This window comes from Zingiber officinale, chromosome 8A (assembly GCF_018446385.1).
Source record: "Zingiber officinale cultivar Zhangliang chromosome 8A, Zo_v1.1, whole genome shotgun sequence".
Taxonomy (NCBI): Eukaryota; Viridiplantae; Streptophyta; class Magnoliopsida; order Zingiberales; family Zingiberaceae; genus Zingiber; species Zingiber officinale.
This window is the reverse complement of record NC_056000.1, coordinates 109,844,411-109,861,025: the sequence shown is the minus strand read 5'-3', so window position 1 is coordinate 109,861,025 and position 16,615 is coordinate 109,844,411. Positions and strand designations below refer to the sequence as shown.

The window sequence follows — 16,615 nt, the reverse complement described above, 5'->3', positions numbered from 1 at the left end:
GCCATCTATTTCGATCTTGTCTTTTGAGATAGTGTGATAGTTGAGATATAGAGTGTTATCATATGAGATTTTAGGTCAAAACTCAATGTATTCGAACATATTTTTTTCTCATATCTTGATCATTTTATTAATGATTATTAATCATTTATGATTTATTTTGTTTGGGTTAGTCTCAGGACAGATTAATAGGAGGGTTGAGACAAACGAATCGTCTTTATAATTTGCACGTGGTCAATTTGCAAAACTCAGCGGCGCATTTAGACAATTTTGAAAGCTTGAAGCCTTAAAAGGGATTATTCTAAAAATTCATGGAAAACTTGGGGCATGTTGAAAAGTTTCCAAAATTTTAGGTTAAATAAAAGCAAGAGCTTTTGTAGCATGGATAACGTTTCTTCTGCGCTCTGAAAGGCAAGCAAGACGAGGATCGAGAAATGGGCGTTTCCATGTTCCAGCTTGCACCTGATCTCACCGTTTCCAGGCTCTGTTTCGGTCCCCTCCTCTCTCTCACCGCCTGCTCCTCCCCTTCGTTCAGAATGAATCCATACGAATTGCTTCGTTCTTTGTTCATCAGGAACGATGACGTTTGGGGAGCAGAACACTCTGCCACAGTCTTTTTGCCTTCTTGACGCCGCCGTTGATGCTGGTATCAACTTTTTCGACTCCGCCGAGATGTAAGGAATCTCTTCTCTCTGTCCTCCCATCTGTTTAATTGGAACAAAAGTCTATTTTTTCATTAGGATTTGTAAAGTTTCTTGATTCTGATATTTTCTGGAAAGTAGGTATCCCGTGCCACAGCGCAAAGAGACTCAGGGCCGGAGCGAGGAGTTCATCGGGCGCTGGATGAGGGCGCGCAATGTACCACGCGATCGCATTGTTCTTGCCACCAAGGTTGACCTCCTGCTTGTCTTGGTTATCATCGCAATTATTTTTTTTCCATACTGTTTACTAAACCTGCTGTTTTCGAACTACATTTTTCGCAACAAACCAGCTGATACATTGAAGTCAAAAAGTTGATTCTTAGTTAACTGACATTTTTCTGTCTGTGCGTTTTCCTCTTTGCATTGTTTAGCCAATTCAACTCTTCAACTTGCAGGTAGCAGGGCCTTCTGGTCAAATGACTTGGATTCGTGGGGGCCCTAAATCCTTAGATGCTAAAAATATTTCAGAGGCTATTGATAACAGGTTCCCTATATCACTTCTTTCACTTAAAACTATTGCTGAAGTTTGAAACTTAGTTGGATCATTATCACTTTAGGTTCTCTTTTTCTGTAAAATGAACTCTTATCAATTAATATAACTTTCATGATTAAAGATTTATAGAGAGCACATGAAAGCAACTAATAATCACTTAGAAATTGATACATTAAATAATTGCTTTTCACTGTAAATAAATAGTACAGATAGAGTATTAAGTGGAAGACATTTCCTTCTCGATTTCAGAATTCAACTAACTGTTTGAATGAATGGATCAGTTTCCCTTTTATTTTATGATGTTGCCCTGGTAAGCAGTAGTGTAAGATGAAATGAAAATTTAGCTGATATCTCCAATCAGTCCATTTTGCTTATGCAGATGCCTTTACCGAGCAAGCTTGTTAATAATCTTGTTGCTTATAAAAACAGTATTTTGGTGAAAATATTCATCAGTAGTTCAAAATGTTTAATGACCTGTACCATGAGAAAGTAATTCACACTTTTTTTAATTTTTCTTCTAGCAATCAGTTTACTAAAAACTTTTTTTCAAGGCATGACAGCTGATTATTTTTCTTGATACTGTTTTTTCCCCCTTTTTTCAGCTTAACTCGGTTGGGCACAGATTATATTGACCTTTACCAAATACATTGGCCTGATCGGTATATTTCTCAAAACAACGACTAGCCCCTAAAATGAATTCTTGTTCTTTCCAAATTAACCAAGCTTCTTTTGTCTATCTATTTTTTTTTCAAGCCATTTTTCAGTTATGTTCCAATGTTTGGAGAAACTGAGTATGATCCAGGTCAACAGTATGAGTCTGTAGCTATCGAGGAACAGCTTGATGCTCTTGGAAATGCTGTTACTTCAGGCAAGGTAGTATTTTTGCATCGTTCTACAGCAGTGTTTTACCTACTGTTCTAACATGTTAGCACCTTGACTAAGTCTCCTGGTTGTAGATTCGGTACATTGGGCTTAGTAATGAAACACCATATGGTGTGATGAAATTCCTCCAAACTTCTAATAATATGTTCTCCAATCAAAAAATAGTTTCTGTGCAGGTAAGAATTTTGAGCCCGAGTTACTAAACATGTTTTCTTTAGTGATCTATCATAATAGCCAACTGTTTTTTTGCCAGAACTCATACAACTTACTCTGCCGAAACTTTGATTGTGGATTAGCTGAGTGCTGCCACCATGAGAGGTGATTACTTTGTCAACATTGAATCAAGCACCAGGATTATTTTCATGTTCAAATCTATTTATTTTATATCTATAATGCATGTACTAACTATTTCTATTTAATCTAGTCTTATCTACATTGTTTAATAGCAAAAGGTATCCTTTGAGATAAATGCGATACACAGAAACTCACAACAAAATTGCTGATGTGTCAGAAGAAGAGTTGCATGTGCCTTTTTGAATGCATATTGTTAAAGTTATGTTACTAAAGATTTCATTTTTATTGTATTCTGTCTATTGCTTTACTATTTCTGTCTTCTTCACGGACACACGCACGCACGCACAAAAGAATGTTACCCTACTTACCTTATGGTGCTCACCTTGTGCGCACCAAGTATATCTTTTTTTTCTTTATTTTTTTTAGAGCTTAGGGTTTAGAATTTAGGATTTAGTGTTTAGGGTTTAGGGTTTGAGTTATAGTATTAAATCTAAAGAAATAAAAAAAACCAAAAAAAAGAACACATGGTGCTCACCTTGTGAGCACCATAAGGTAAGTAGGGTATCAAGATTCAAGACTCTCTCTCTCTCTCTCCCTCCCTTTTACTTATATTGATGGAAACCTTTCTTTAGTATAAGCTTGTTAGCATACAGTCCAATGGCAATGGGCATACTTTCTGGGAAATATTTTTCTCCTGATGGAGGACCTTCAGATGCAAGAATGAATCTTTTTCGAGGTTAACTCCAGATCACATCCTAAAGACATTCTTAGTCTGCATCTACTTTTTCCCTCCTTGATTTTTTTTTTCCTATAATTCTTCCTAGGAAGATATAGTGGAGCTGAATCCAGATACAATCTTTCAAATGCCATCTTGAGAGCAGCTGTTGCGGTATGCTGGTTTCTGTTCATCCTTCTTCATGCTGAATACAATATAGATGAAATGTATAAAAATGTTAACTAAAACTTGTTTGTTGGGTGTGCTTTTTTATGTAGGTTGCAACTTATTAATCGACTAAAGAACCTCCTTTATTAGTGATAAAAAAGAGATTACAAAGACAATAGTGATAGAAGGAAAAACAGAGTTTGATTCATGAACCAAAATGTATATGCACATAGATTGGCTTGCAAGTACTTCAGACAACTAAAAGGTAGAATGAATGAGTGATTCATTTTAGTGAAGAATAAGAAGATAAAATAGTAAAATAACATCAAAGCAAAGCTATGATGAAGTAGCACTATTGTTGCAATCAAGAGTTTGTGTTCCCTATCATTCTGATATTTTGTTCCTTGCTTGAAACAGCTCGTGCATGTCTAGTTGTGAATATAGATTATTCTGCAATTTTTACTCCATTTAATTTGATCTTCCTTTAACATTTACTGGTAAAATATGCAGGAATACACGAGTATTGCCAGGAAAAACGGTGTCTCTCCTGCATTTCTTGCAATTGGTATGGGTTATTGAGGATGTTTAGCTATGGCATATGGAAACCTTAGTCCTGCCACAGATTTCATATACTATCATAGTGTGTGCGTACTTGAGAAGCTAGCCTTTAGTGATTAACAAGTATTTTCCAGAATTCAGGATATTTTATTTTTAAACATATTGCATCTTTTGTGCTAATTTGTATTCTTGTCTTCTTTTTTTTTTTTTTTATCCTGTTTTGTGGATAATGAGACATTTATTCTACTTTTTTTTCTATATCGGTAAATTATAAGTGTGCTCCTAGTCAGTTGATTAGTATATTCTTTCTTCATAAATCATAATCGATGTGCTCTTGTCTTTGCAGCATTTGTGCTGAATCACCCACTTGTTGCGAGTGCTGTCTTTGGAGCAACAAAATTATGGCAGCTTAGGGAGGTCCATAACGCTTCCAAAATTCGTCTTGCTGCAGAAATAACCGCAGAAATCAATGAAGTTCATCGAAGATATAAGAATCCTTGTCCTTGATCAGGTTTTGACTTCAATCTCGTCATCTCAATTTTCTAAACAATAAGCAAGTAAAATCCAATTTCGTATGCCTTTAATCAATGCTGGAGGACAAAATTCAAAACTTACCAATGCATCAACTGTTGTGCAGGAAACAACAAGAACAAACAAACATCTAAACTGTAATCCTCCGCGACTATTTGAGGTCGGCTACATGAATTCTGTGCTGTTTTAAGTGATTTTTTTGGGTGTATTCTTTCATCTCCTCCCATTGCTGAAATCTTCAACTCTAATTACTTGAGTCAATGCTATAGGGATGTAACCTAATTAAATTTATTCTTGGAACTCTGTTTTGTTATTTTGCCTTGATTACTTGTGTCTTGATGAACTGTTTCATTCAAGAATTTGGAGGTTTAACTGCTGAAGCATGTTCTCTTCTATGCATCGTTATGTCACAACAACAAAACAGTAGGTGAACTCAAATTATCCAACGTAATTCAAAAATAGAAAAAATATATTTAAATAGATCACTATTTCAGAAATGTATTGTAAAAAAAAATGCAATATTGCATTGTTTATACTCTGATTAATTTGGATCAACCGCAATAAACCAACATTATTTATACATCAATAGCTGCGACAAAATCATATGCAGAAAACGGACCATCAGAGCTTGAGGATGCTACAGGATGTGGCATGCTTCATCAACACAAAAAAATCATGTGCTTCACCAAATCTTAAAAGAAAAACCATGTGTTATTCATTAATCTCTCTATCACCAACATCATCTGAAGTCATCATGAGACAGGCTCGAATATGCAATCTAATGGAAATATACAGCCACCAAAGATGAATCGGAGAAACAAGAACACATCAAATGTGGTTTGAGATTGTGTATAAGCCTTATGACATCACTGTCAATAGGACATCATGCACTCCAGAATGAATTCCCATTGACTCAGTTGCAACTTCATGTGAGATCATTTTCATCCAAAGTTTGCTCTTCTGCTTTATCCTCTTCTTTCTTGAGCTCTTTCAGATCCCCAGTAGGCAATTTCCTCGCAATCCTGATGATCTGCACACCAGTTCAATAGAAAAATGAAATCTGCGTAGAAAATTTAAAACAGGCTGTCTCCGAATATTATGCAAAGAGACGTAGCAAAGATCCAAAGACGTTTCAGAATTGCAGATTACAAAATCCTCCATATGAAATTTCAAAAGCATTCACTTGATGATCTTACATGATGATTGGATAAAATATAGTGATCTAAAACCACACATATTCCGAGTGTGGCCGAATAGAGGGAAAAATTACCACATGATCAAGATGTGTAATTGGACTTGATTGAGCAAGGCGCTTAATCTCTTCAACGTCACTTTCTTCATATGCAGACAACAACTTGCTTGTGCAACGACCTTGGTCACTACTTAAAAATGAACCAACTCTGAAAAAAGATATCAGAACAGAATTAGTTATATATATATATATATATATGTAATTGGACTTGATTGAGCAAGGCGCTTAATCTCTTCAACGTCACTTTCTTCATATGCAGACAACAACTTGCTTGTGCAACGACCTTGGTCACTACTTAAAAATGAACCAACTCTGAAAAAAGATATCAGAACAGAATTAGTTATATATATATATATATATATATATATATATATATATATATATGGCCGTTCGTTACTCTGCACACCCGTTCGGTGAGGCGACCCTCACAGGTTCGAGCGCTTGGAGTCACTCCTAGGCGCCCCGATTCATTTTGAGGGATGCTTTTTTATGTTGAGCGAAGCACGTGGGCGCCTCTCACGTGCGGAGGCACCTCCAATGATCAGCGGCGCCTCCTCACCGCCAATGATCAGCGGCGCCTCCTCTGTGAGACGCGTCCACGCACGTCACCCAACATAACAACCCTCTCTCTCTCTCTCTCTCTCTCTCTATATATATATATATATATATATATAATTTCATGGCCCGAACATAATCAGGGAACTCACTGAGAGCAATCATTGTAGCATTTCTGAGCTTGCTGGAAATCATGCATATAGAGGTAAACGATGATCGCACTCAGGTAAGCCTAAACAAAAGAAAACACTTGGGTCATATAAATATGATAACGAAAACAAACAACAAAGAAGAAAAAAAATTGATGCTGTATAGATTTGGACCAAGGAAACACAATAAACAGAGATGTGAATGAACAATGAGTTGAGCTCCATATAGAGCTCAAGGGATAAAAAAAGAAGTCCATACAAGCCGCCACAATGAATTCGGCTTAGTGTTGCCTTAATATAGCAGATTCTAGCTGAACACACTTGTCAACTCTAGGTTGATTGTAGCCTAACAAAATAACCCCATTGCTTTAGAAAGTCAATTTTACCACTTTGCCATTTCTCTTAAGCTACCTTAGAAGCATGGATTGAACATTGTTCTATTTCATCTGGGTGAGACGGAGAAGTGATAAATGCCAGCTTCATCTCAATACATTGTCAACAGTGGGTTCGAGAGTGTCCATAGGCAGGGATCATGGCTAAAGAGCATTGAGGAAGCTATGACTTGTCAGCTCAATGGCTGAGTAAGTTGTGCAGGGATAATTCACAGATAAATAGTTGGAAACCTCGGCCAAAGCAATAGAAGATGATAGGGAGCGCTTTTTCTTGTTGACGTCCTCTTCTTCCTTTTCCTCTCCCGCTCCTTCAACCAGGTGCAGGATGAAGTTAACTTGTACCAACACAGTACAGTGGTCAGCTCCAAGCATTTCCACTTTCTAGCTAGCCACCAGAATTGACACCAAAATGGTATTTTAAACCTTAATTAGAAGCATTTCCTCTCCATCTTCCCCTAAATTCCAGTGTCTGATAGCTTGTGTGTTGAATTGCCTAAAGTTGCCACTAGAACACTAATTTCAAAATCCAAGTCTTTTAGACTGAAAATTGCAACCTTTTGGAAGTTTGTGTGCTATTAGAGGTATTCATGTTTCTAGTTCCTTCCAATTATCAGAAAATTAGGGTGTTCATTTATTCAGTTCCTTTCAATTTTCCATATTAACTTTTCATTTGACATTACATTTCTAGTCAATTATTTTGATGTTAAATAAGAGTATATCAGTCCAAACCCAAATTAAAAAAAAAAAAGTCAAGAGTCGCTAGGACTTCATAATTAGAGTAACATGTTCAATGGAGAATTCAATTTAGGGATATGTTCCATGTAGCTTGCCTCAAATAGTTGAGACTAACACCACTAATTAAGGTCATCATGGTATCATGTTCCTAAAGATTCACTTCCTATTGACATTTTGCTATAGCAGGTTGCAAATTCCAAGTGATGAAAAATAGAAGCCAAAAACAGATGCACTCATATGTAAAATTAATCATTAAACTGAAATCAGAAAACAAAAGTAATTAACTAGTTCAAGCTTGACATCAAAAATTCAAAATGACTAAAACTTGGTATCATTTAAAAGTTTTTACCCTAGAAAATTTTAGTATCACAAACATTTGCCTGAGCTGATCAGGAACCTTCATCGTTTATGAATACAACTAGATGTCATATGTAGTTGTACAATAAATTAGGCAGTTAGAAACTGGTGAAAATTAATTGACCGAATCATTTGGTATACAGAAACTGAATATAATAAAGGATTTGCAACCAAATAAAAGCTGAGAATGAAACCTTGCATTGACTGTTAACAGCATTGCATTTATCAGCTGCTACACCCCATCGTAAGAGAAACGTTGCAGCATCAGTATATCTACCAAAGATGGTTATGAATCAAAGAAGTTCTGGTATCTAATTTTGGAAATTCCTACACAGATTGTATGCAAATTTTGCTCAAGCAGAACTACAAAAAAAAAATCAACAAAACTACAGTTCATGCTTCGGATGGTATTTGTGGTGGATTATGCATCCATTTAGATAATAGAATCCTCAACAAAAGCTCTTAATTGAAACAAGATAACAGACTGTTAAACCATAAATATAGCAGACAGACACAGACAGACAAGAAATGTAAGTTCACACTTAGGTAATTCTTGGTTTTATAAACTTGTCAATTTATCAGTACTCAGCGTATGAGTTCAAATCTAGGCTTGCTCCCCTGTCATTGTTCTTTAATGTGTGCTTTAACTGCCCATCATGGCAGCAGAAATACCTTGGCTCTTTATCTTTTCATTTGTATGAAATCGGATCTGTGGTCCAACCTTATCTGACTTGACATTGGAGGATGTTAAACTATAAATTTAAAACTGACAGTTAACAACTTGAGTTCATCATTGACATGAGAATATTAAGAAATATATTGCAATTCACTTGATGAAAGGAGTTGGTCATCAACTTGTGTCATGCTCAGGGAGTAAAACAAGCAACAACTCAGTTAAAAATCAATAAGCTTAACAATATACAAAAGCAAAGAATCAAAAGATAATGCTCCTCTTGTGTAAAATTACTGACCCAGTAACAAGGAATGTCAACAAGTTGGCAGCCCCACATTTCTATCTAGACCACACCGTGCACCCAAACATGGAATTCAACTCAGATTTGATTCATGTGTTATTATTTTGCCAAAAACTCTGATAAAAGGTCATCAGTAGCCAGAGTAGAAAAGATAATGATCAGGACCTGTAAACTTCACTTATGCTACAGGCCCTCCACCCAAAACCAACTCAAATATTAACTTATTAACTTCGCTGCCTGACAGGCATTGATAAATTGATGGGATCTCAAAACCAGTTAAAGTGGGTTGGGTAGGTTCACTACCAGTGAAAATTTGATCCAATATGATTCCGACCTACATTAGTAAGACCATCTCAATATGAGTAACACAACAGAATTAAGTAAAATATGTGCTTAGAATTGAGCTGTTTCATAACTAGACATTTTTTATGATTTGAAAGCAATAACTTTCAGCAACCCATGGAATTACAAGGTTATAATATCCATAATTTGGTAACCATGCATGTGTTAAGGTTCTGAAACTCCATGGAGAGGATAACTCAGTAAGTAAATGGATATCAACAAGAACATGTGGGTTTGATGGTTGTTTCGCTCATTAGTTAAGCCTTCATAAAACCAACAAAAACATTTGCTAAAATATGTACAGTCTTCAAAACTTCATAAGTTTCCTATTAGAGGTAGGACGTTTTTTAAAATAAGTGAGTAATTAATGAGTGGTACTTCATAGGACAAGAAACTCCATGGAGTTACAAGGTTATAATATCCATAATTTGGTAACCATACATGCAATTAGAGTCTGAAACTCCATGGAGAGGATAACTCAGTAAGTAAATGGATATCAACAATAACATTTAAGTTTGATGGTTGTCTCACTCATCTGTTAAGCCTCAATAAAATCTACAAAAACCTTGGCTAAAATATATAGTCTGCAAAACTTCTTAGCTTCCCTATTAGAGGTAGGATTTATTTTTTTTTCTTAAAAAAGTAAATAATTAATAAGTGTTACTTCATATGACAAATACATGAGTAGCTTAACACATGAAAATAGGAAGGATCTAATTGTGAACATAAATATAAATTGAGATATATTGCAATATAACTCGAGGGATGAATGATGTGAAGCTTCTCACCTCTCGAGTTTAACATTAATGCTTGTCACCGCACGATATAAATCGAAGGCCATTTGTTCTTTCCCATCTTCCTCTAGAATTTCACAAGCTTCAATATACAACTGAACAGCTTCATCAGGGTTTGTATCTTCCAAAGCACTGCAGGAAAGCCAAAATGTGAAAAGTGCTATTCAACAAATGAAATTGTTCACACCAAGTACCCTTACCTAGCACCCTTTCCTAGAGCATCCGATGCAGGCTGTGATCTTCCACATTCTCTGTATAATTCAGATGCTTTTCTATAAAAGTCTGAAACTTCGTTCCAGTGACCAAGCTCTTTTGCTAGAGCAGCAGCAGACTCCATATGTTTGGCAGCATCCCAAGGCCTGTAAAGCTTGTCAAGATTACAGTTCTCTCCATCTTTATTGAAAAATACAATTTAAAAATACCGATTTTAGCAAATGAGAAAGCAAACAACAATACGAGGAAATCATTTCTTGTCCCTTGGAAGCCTTCTCAAAAGCTTCTTTTGCTTTCTCATTTTCTTTCTTGAATCTGTAGCCAACAGCTTCAAAAGATTGAAGAACTAATAAACAAGCCAAAGATTATTACAAGAAAAGAAGCCCAAGTAATATTAACCAACCAGCTTGCTCATACAACACAGTAGCATTCCTCCAGTCTGCATTCCATCTTGTAAAACTGAGTTTAGTTCTGCAATAAAAGAAACCCATTGAGGAATGTTTATACAAAGTCCAAACAATTCTTTGGTCTTCTTCAATAATAAGATTGTACAAACTACAAAGACACAAAAGGACTGCTAGGCATTTTTATTGGAAGGTTGATGAAGACTGCTATGGACTTAACAAAAACCATTTCTATAATGAGATGAGTATATGATATATTTGAGCGCTTTCATAATTTAATAAACACTAGATAGACTAGGACAAAATGTTAGTACAGCAATGGAATGAACCTTATCCAACAACAACAACCAAGCCAGGTTAGTTATATGGATCCTCCTACAACATTGGACTTAATCCCCTACTACATCATCACCTATATTAAAATCTCAGTTTTGCTACAATGGGGCAAAGGGTCAATTTCCGACAAACGCATGCCCTTAGAGGAAAAAAACTCCTCCCACCCTCTAGTCACTTGGCAGTTGATTATAAGCTGACCTAGTGATTTACCTCCCTTCACATAACCTGGGACGGGAGGGGTGTCTGCGTGATCACCTTTTGCTACAATCTATATTAAAATCTGAAATAATAATTTGTATGTGGATCAACTTCAACTCAAGCAGATAGCTAAAATCATTTTCATATAATTTTCTCTCTAAGATATTAAGGAGTGTTGTATTGGTTGTCTTGTTTGTACCATTACTGCACATTAGGTACTAATAGAGATGTGGTTCATAAACCAACTCAAAGATCTGAGCATTTCAGAACAATACAAGAAGCCAGTGTCAAATGTTACAACATATATGTCATACCATCCTGCATCCTACAAAAGTAGATGGTTCTAATATTAGCCTCTATATAAATCCATCTTTATACCTTGGAAGGGGGAGGAAAGAGCAATGGGGTGGAGAAGGTCTAACTAAGTTTAGAGTTTCTCACTAATAGATTCAAATAAGACTCTCCTTTTGAGATAATAACTCTAGGTTAAGACTCTTTCTTTAATGTAAGAGCCTCCCAGGAAGACCTTCCAGTATTAATGCTCCAGATAAAACACTCTTTCAAAGGTAAGTCCTTTCAACGTAAGAGCTTCAATTCAAGTAAGACTCACTCATTTGGTGGTAACAGCTAAGTAGAAGATCTCCCTCCAAAGTAAGACTTTAATGGTCCAGGTAAGACTTTCTACATGCAAGGTAAGAGCTTTAGGTAAGATTCTCCCCTTAGCCCCCAGGGCGTAGCATAGATGGTGGACGCATGACATCTCTGACGTAATGGCTAGGGGTCGATTCTCAGGAACTGACGACCTCGGGTTTATCCCACCATGCGCCTGACGCCTATGTACCTGCATGTACCTCCCTCCATATCTGTGGGACCGGAGACGTTAATGTAGCGGATCTACATTTTTAGGTAAGATTCTCCCCCTCCGAAGAGTTCTAGGTAAGACAGTCTCTCAGGTAGGAAAGTCCTAAGAAGACCTTTTGAAGCATTCATACTTGCTTCTAATGTAAGACCCCAATTAACGCTCTCCCTAAAGTAAGTCCTTCCAAGGTAAGAGATCTGGCAAAGACTCCCTTCTTCAATGTAAGAGCTCTTATCTAGGTACAAACATCTCATTAAGACCTTCCAAGGTAAAAGCCCTAGGAAAAATTCTCTTCTTCATAGTTATTAAAACCGGACCACCTGTTCTGCCGGAAAGAACCTGATACTTCTCTAGGTTCGGTTAGCTTGTGGATTGTTGGTGCAAGAAAAAGGTAAACGTTGGTTGAAGCAACCAATTTCATGAAAGCAAAGTAAACTTATTATATGGCTTAAAATGTCAAAAATATTCATCTACAATTTCAAATAATTAAATTTAGTATAAGAAAATATCTTTTTAATATTTTTTATTATCCTAATTAAAAGATATTTAAAAAATCCTCCATGTAAGCTATAACTACATAGTGATTATTCTAATTTTTATATCAACAATTATTCCATATGTGCTAGAACTTTTTTTTGTTGCATTTTTTTAGCTATATACATATCCACATGCAGTTCGATCAATTGACCCATCGTTTGTCCCCACGGGATGCCCAGTTGGCTAGAGGGTGATAGACTTGTTATAATGGGGCAAGAGATCAATTTCTGATGGACACATGCCCTCGAGGAACCCCCCCCCACCAAACACTCCTTGGCCAATTTGACGATCGGCTATAAGTTGACCCCATGATTTACCTCCCTTCATAAAACCTGGGGATGGGCTGTGAGGGGTGCCTAGGTGAGTGTAATCACTTTTTTTTCTATGACAATTGACCCATCGTTTAGACCATTGAATAAGTGACCCAACCAATTTGATTTTCAATTAATGTTCAGTTTTTATAACTATGCTTTGAAGATAAGAGTACTAACTAAGAAACTATTGGAAGATATACAAACAACAATCTCATGACTGCCCCTTCAGAAGATTTGAGGTTCCTCCTCTGGGCTCTAGGCTCTATTTTAAGATTGTTGGACAATCTCTACTTTAAGATTGCTGTTGGAGATAAATGAAAATTATTGAATTAAAACTTTAAACTTATCTGATATGTTGAGAAGTGTTTGAGATGTGGAGTTGGGAAGGCCAAGCCGGGAAGGTCAAGTCGGGACGCCAAGTTGCCTAACAGGGAGGTAGGGACGTCGAGTTGCCTAACAGGGAGGCAGGGAGGTCGAGCTGTTGACTTAGGAGGTCGAGCAAGGAAGGCCAAGTAGTCTGGCAGGGACCGAACTGCCTAGGAAGACCGAGTTGCTTGGGAAGGTCGAGTTAGGAGGCCAAGCTGTCGAGCTAGCAGTGACGGTCGAGTTGGCAAGGCCGAGTAAGCTGGGATGGTCGAGCAACCAAATAGGGAGGCCGAACTACCGAGCCTGCAAGGAGGTCGGGCAGGGAGGCCAAGCTATCGATAGAGCTATCAGACGAGCCAGTGCCAAAAACCCGTCATTTGGCAGGGCAGCCAGCTAGAAAATCTCCAACCTCACCCAAGGTGGGTTGTGGGTTAGGCGGGCCAATCCATCAAAAAAAAAAAAAAAAAAAAGAAAGAAAAATCCCTACAATTCATTAAATTTGATCATTTCATAAATAAACATTTCTAGAAAAATCTCCAATAAAATTCCCAATTCTTGAATTCACACTTATAAATATTAGCCAAAGCAACTAACATAAAAAATTCACAATTTTCACTACAAAAATACATATATCACCATAAATCTATAATCCATAATCCAATTTTGGATTTTTTTTTTTCCTTCTCAACTTGTGAGCCAATCCGAGCCCGCCACAAACCAACCCGCCTAGACCTGCAACCTGCGTGGGCTAAGCCCGTTTAGGCCTACTTTTAAATTGGTTGATAAAATTTTAATGCAACTTGCTTAAATCGTTTGGTAGGGCAGACCAATCTGACGAGCCCCGACCTAAATTAATGACTCTAGTTGCCGAGACAGGAAGTTGGGGCAAGGATGTCTAGCTGCCGAGACGGGAGGTCGTGTAAGGAATGCCTAGTAGGAAGGCAAGGCTATCGGGCAAGAAGTAAGGCCACTGGGCAAGGAGGCAAGGCTATCAAGCAAGGGGGCAAGACTGCCAAATAGGGAGGCAAGACTAGGGATGGCAACGGGGCGGGTTCAGGCCGGGTTTGGTCAATCCTAGAACTCACTCCGCCAGAAAAAAATGGACCAAAACCCAGACCCGCCCCGCCTAGTTTTTCAACCCACCCCGCCCCGACCCCGCTAAGCTTAAAAAAAAATACAATTCAATAATAGGTTATTATTATTATTATTATTATATATAGGGTGAGTTCATTGAAACCCGTAACCCGCCCCATAACCCGTTTGACCGAATTTAAACCCGCCCCATTGCCGTCTTTAGGCAAGACTACCAAGGAAGGAGGCCGAACAGGCTCCTGTAAAGGGTGTTGCTGGGCAAGGATGTTGCTGTGCAAGGAGTTGCCGGACAAGATGTTGTTGGGTAGAGAGGCCAAGCAAGGTGTTGTACTGTATTAAACACAGTTTCCTTAAAATATATTCATCTCCTCTTTGGCGGTGCTTAGAGGTTCAAATGGATGTATGTTCCTTAGGATACAACAACTCAACCATGTTAGCAATCAACACTGACTACAATTTGGCAAACTGGACAATATCACCAGGAAGACAAAGGAAGAGCAAAGGTGGAGGACATGGGGGAGAAGTTACTTTCTCTTCTTTTTTGCCCAAGGAAGGAGCCTCCTTTTATAGGTTTGGTATCTCGGCAGCTATTAATCTTACGTTTTATTCGGCCATTCACTGCCTTTATCGGCTGGCTCGAAACACCAACAATTGGCGATTAATGGTCAGGCCATAACAAGTCGACCATTAATGTGGTCGTTTGGCCATTCCAGGACGGTCATTAATGTGTCCATCTGATCGTTCCAAGTCGGCCATTAATGTGTTCGTCTGACCATTCCAAGTCGGGCATTAAAGTATCTGTTTCATACTTGAGACATGCAAGAAAAATTGTCCGAGTGGCAAAACATTAGTTGGGCTACTAGGGCCATTTTTTATTTAACCGATCCGACATTCGACGCGCACAGGCCATGCTCGCACACGAGTCAATTGGATTTAGTATAATCTGGCCCTGAATTTGCATATACACCCTGTGGGCGCATGCGCAAGAGAGAGTCTCATCCATATTCACATGTTGTAATTTAATACAAACCAATTATGTTGCCCTAAAACTCCCAGTGTAGGACTAAACTCTAATTCATATTGGAGCCAATTTTCTCTGTTGTTTTCTTCCAATGTGAGACTAATTCCTCAATCACATTGGAGTTTATTTTTCATTCGCTTTTCCAACAGAATCTTTCCCCAAGGTAAGATCTCCGAGTTTAGTTCTCCCTAAGGAAAAATCTTTAGATAAAACTCTCTCTCTCTAAGGTAAAAGTCTTTTGATAAAACCTTCCGAGATAAGACCGTTATGAGGCAAGGCCATTTTAGGTGAGGCTCCACAAGGTGAGACATCCCAGCGTAAGACACATTCTTTCTATCTATCTACTAAGTCCTTATGGGGTAAGACGAAACTCTCTGAGGTAAGAGCAACTTCAGGTAAGACTCACGGAGGTAACAACTCCAAGTAAAATTCTTTCTCCAAGTAGAACCTCCAATGTAAGAGCATCACAGTTCCTTAAATTCAACCTCTTACATTCCTAGTGGGCACATTCCTGAGGTATTCTATATAAAAAGATCAGGAATTTACAACTCTTATTTAACCAAATGGCTTCATTCATCTGATCTACTCCGAAAGCATGAACTAGCATATTGAAATCTTCACTTCGCCTGCTACATCTTTCATTTTACTGAACTAATAATCCAACAGTTTTAGGGAAACACAAAAGAGTAGTGTCTAACGTAACCAAAAATGAAAAAAATGACCCACATTATCACTATCTTCTGCTCTAAATGCACTTGAATACTTGATATTGGGTTTTACAGACGATAAGAGAACAATTTCTTTTTAACAAGCAGTTAATAACGAAATATTGCCTTTTCCAAGATTGACGAACAACAGGAACTCTGGAAGATGACAGTATTTATTCTAGCACATCCAAATACTGGACTTGCTAAAATACAGTTCATTGCTCATCTGAGATGCATCCATGTCAATGATTATCAGTAGTATCCATCAATCAAATCCACGCAAAGTCGACTAAATAAAATTGTACAAACATTTACAAAGAGACTATCCTGGTATCTGTGATGAATGGATCCAAAAATATATATTTTTTTCTAACACAGAACAACACTTACAGGAAAAGAAGAATCTATATCAAGGAGCTAATCAAAATGAAATCGCTGCAACTATGGAAAAAGGTCAAGTGTAGAAAGCGAGAGAGAATGAAACGAAGAGAGATCCGAAGGAAGAGAAGGGGTGAGTAACGAAGAAAAGGAAACGTAATTACAAATTGTCTGCTTTGGCCATAAGCTTGTCGGGATCTTGAGTCGCCATCGCTGCCTCTTCTTCGCCGCTCCCCTTTCTCGTTTATGCAAAGTAGAGGAGAAACGCGAAATCGTTTTGAACACGTTAAATCCGGGCCGT

The 16,615-nt window shown here is 37.6% G+C and overlaps 2 protein-coding genes across 6 annotated transcripts; one reads left to right on the top strand and one right to left on the bottom strand.

Moving 5' to 3' along the window:
• Positions 1 to 386: 386 nt before the first annotated feature.
• On the top strand, positions 387 to 4,642 carry LOC122009940 (protein tas). 3 transcript variants are annotated; one of them, XR_006119716.1, is made up of 13 exons: positions 387 to 489; positions 572 to 671; positions 780 to 888; positions 1,094 to 1,182; positions 1,794 to 1,850; positions 1,956 to 2,064; positions 2,148 to 2,249; positions 2,327 to 2,391; positions 3,000 to 3,103; positions 3,192 to 3,256; positions 3,361 to 3,515; positions 3,761 to 3,815; positions 4,155 to 4,225. XR_006119716.1 is itself a non-coding variant. In XM_042566258.1 (13 exons), the coding sequence occupies exons 1-12, from the start codon at positions 432 to 434 to the stop codon at positions 4,313 to 4,315; spliced, it is 1,074 nt and encodes a 357-aa protein (XP_042422192.1). In that variant the 5' UTR covers positions 387 to 431; the 3' UTR covers positions 4,316 to 4,319; positions 4,446 to 4,642. The 3 variants fall into 3 exon arrangements, 1 of the variants encoding a protein (XP_042422192.1); XM_042566258.1 differs by lacking the exon at positions 3,361 to 3,515 and adding an exon at positions 4,446 to 4,642 and having other exon boundaries at positions 4,155 to 4,319; XR_006119714.1 differs by lacking the exon at positions 3,361 to 3,515 and having other exon boundaries at positions 3,761 to 3,894; positions 4,155 to 4,320.
• A 389-nt stretch (positions 4,643 to 5,031) lies between these two features.
• On the bottom strand, positions 5,032 to 16,613 carry LOC122009939 (gamma-soluble NSF attachment protein-like). 3 transcript variants are annotated; one of them, XR_006119713.1, is made up of 10 exons: positions 16,479 to 16,613; positions 10,506 to 10,573; positions 10,346 to 10,430; positions 10,090 to 10,248; positions 9,884 to 10,021; positions 7,974 to 8,052; positions 6,299 to 6,378; positions 5,840 to 5,903; positions 5,610 to 5,739; positions 5,320 to 5,369 (listed from the first exon to the last, which is right to left on the bottom strand). XR_006119713.1 is itself a non-coding variant. In XM_042566257.1 (9 exons), exons 1-9 carry the CDS (start codon positions 16,523 to 16,525, stop codon positions 5,265 to 5,267), a joined length of 891 nt encoding a protein of 296 aa, XP_042422191.1. In that variant the 5' UTR covers positions 16,526 to 16,613; the 3' UTR covers positions 5,032 to 5,264. The 3 variants fall into 3 exon arrangements, 1 of the variants encoding a protein (XP_042422191.1); XM_042566257.1 differs by lacking the exon at positions 5,840 to 5,903 and having other exon boundaries at positions 5,032 to 5,369; XR_006119712.1 differs by having other exon boundaries at positions 5,610 to 5,903.
• Positions 16,614 to 16,615: the final 2 nt, after the last annotated feature.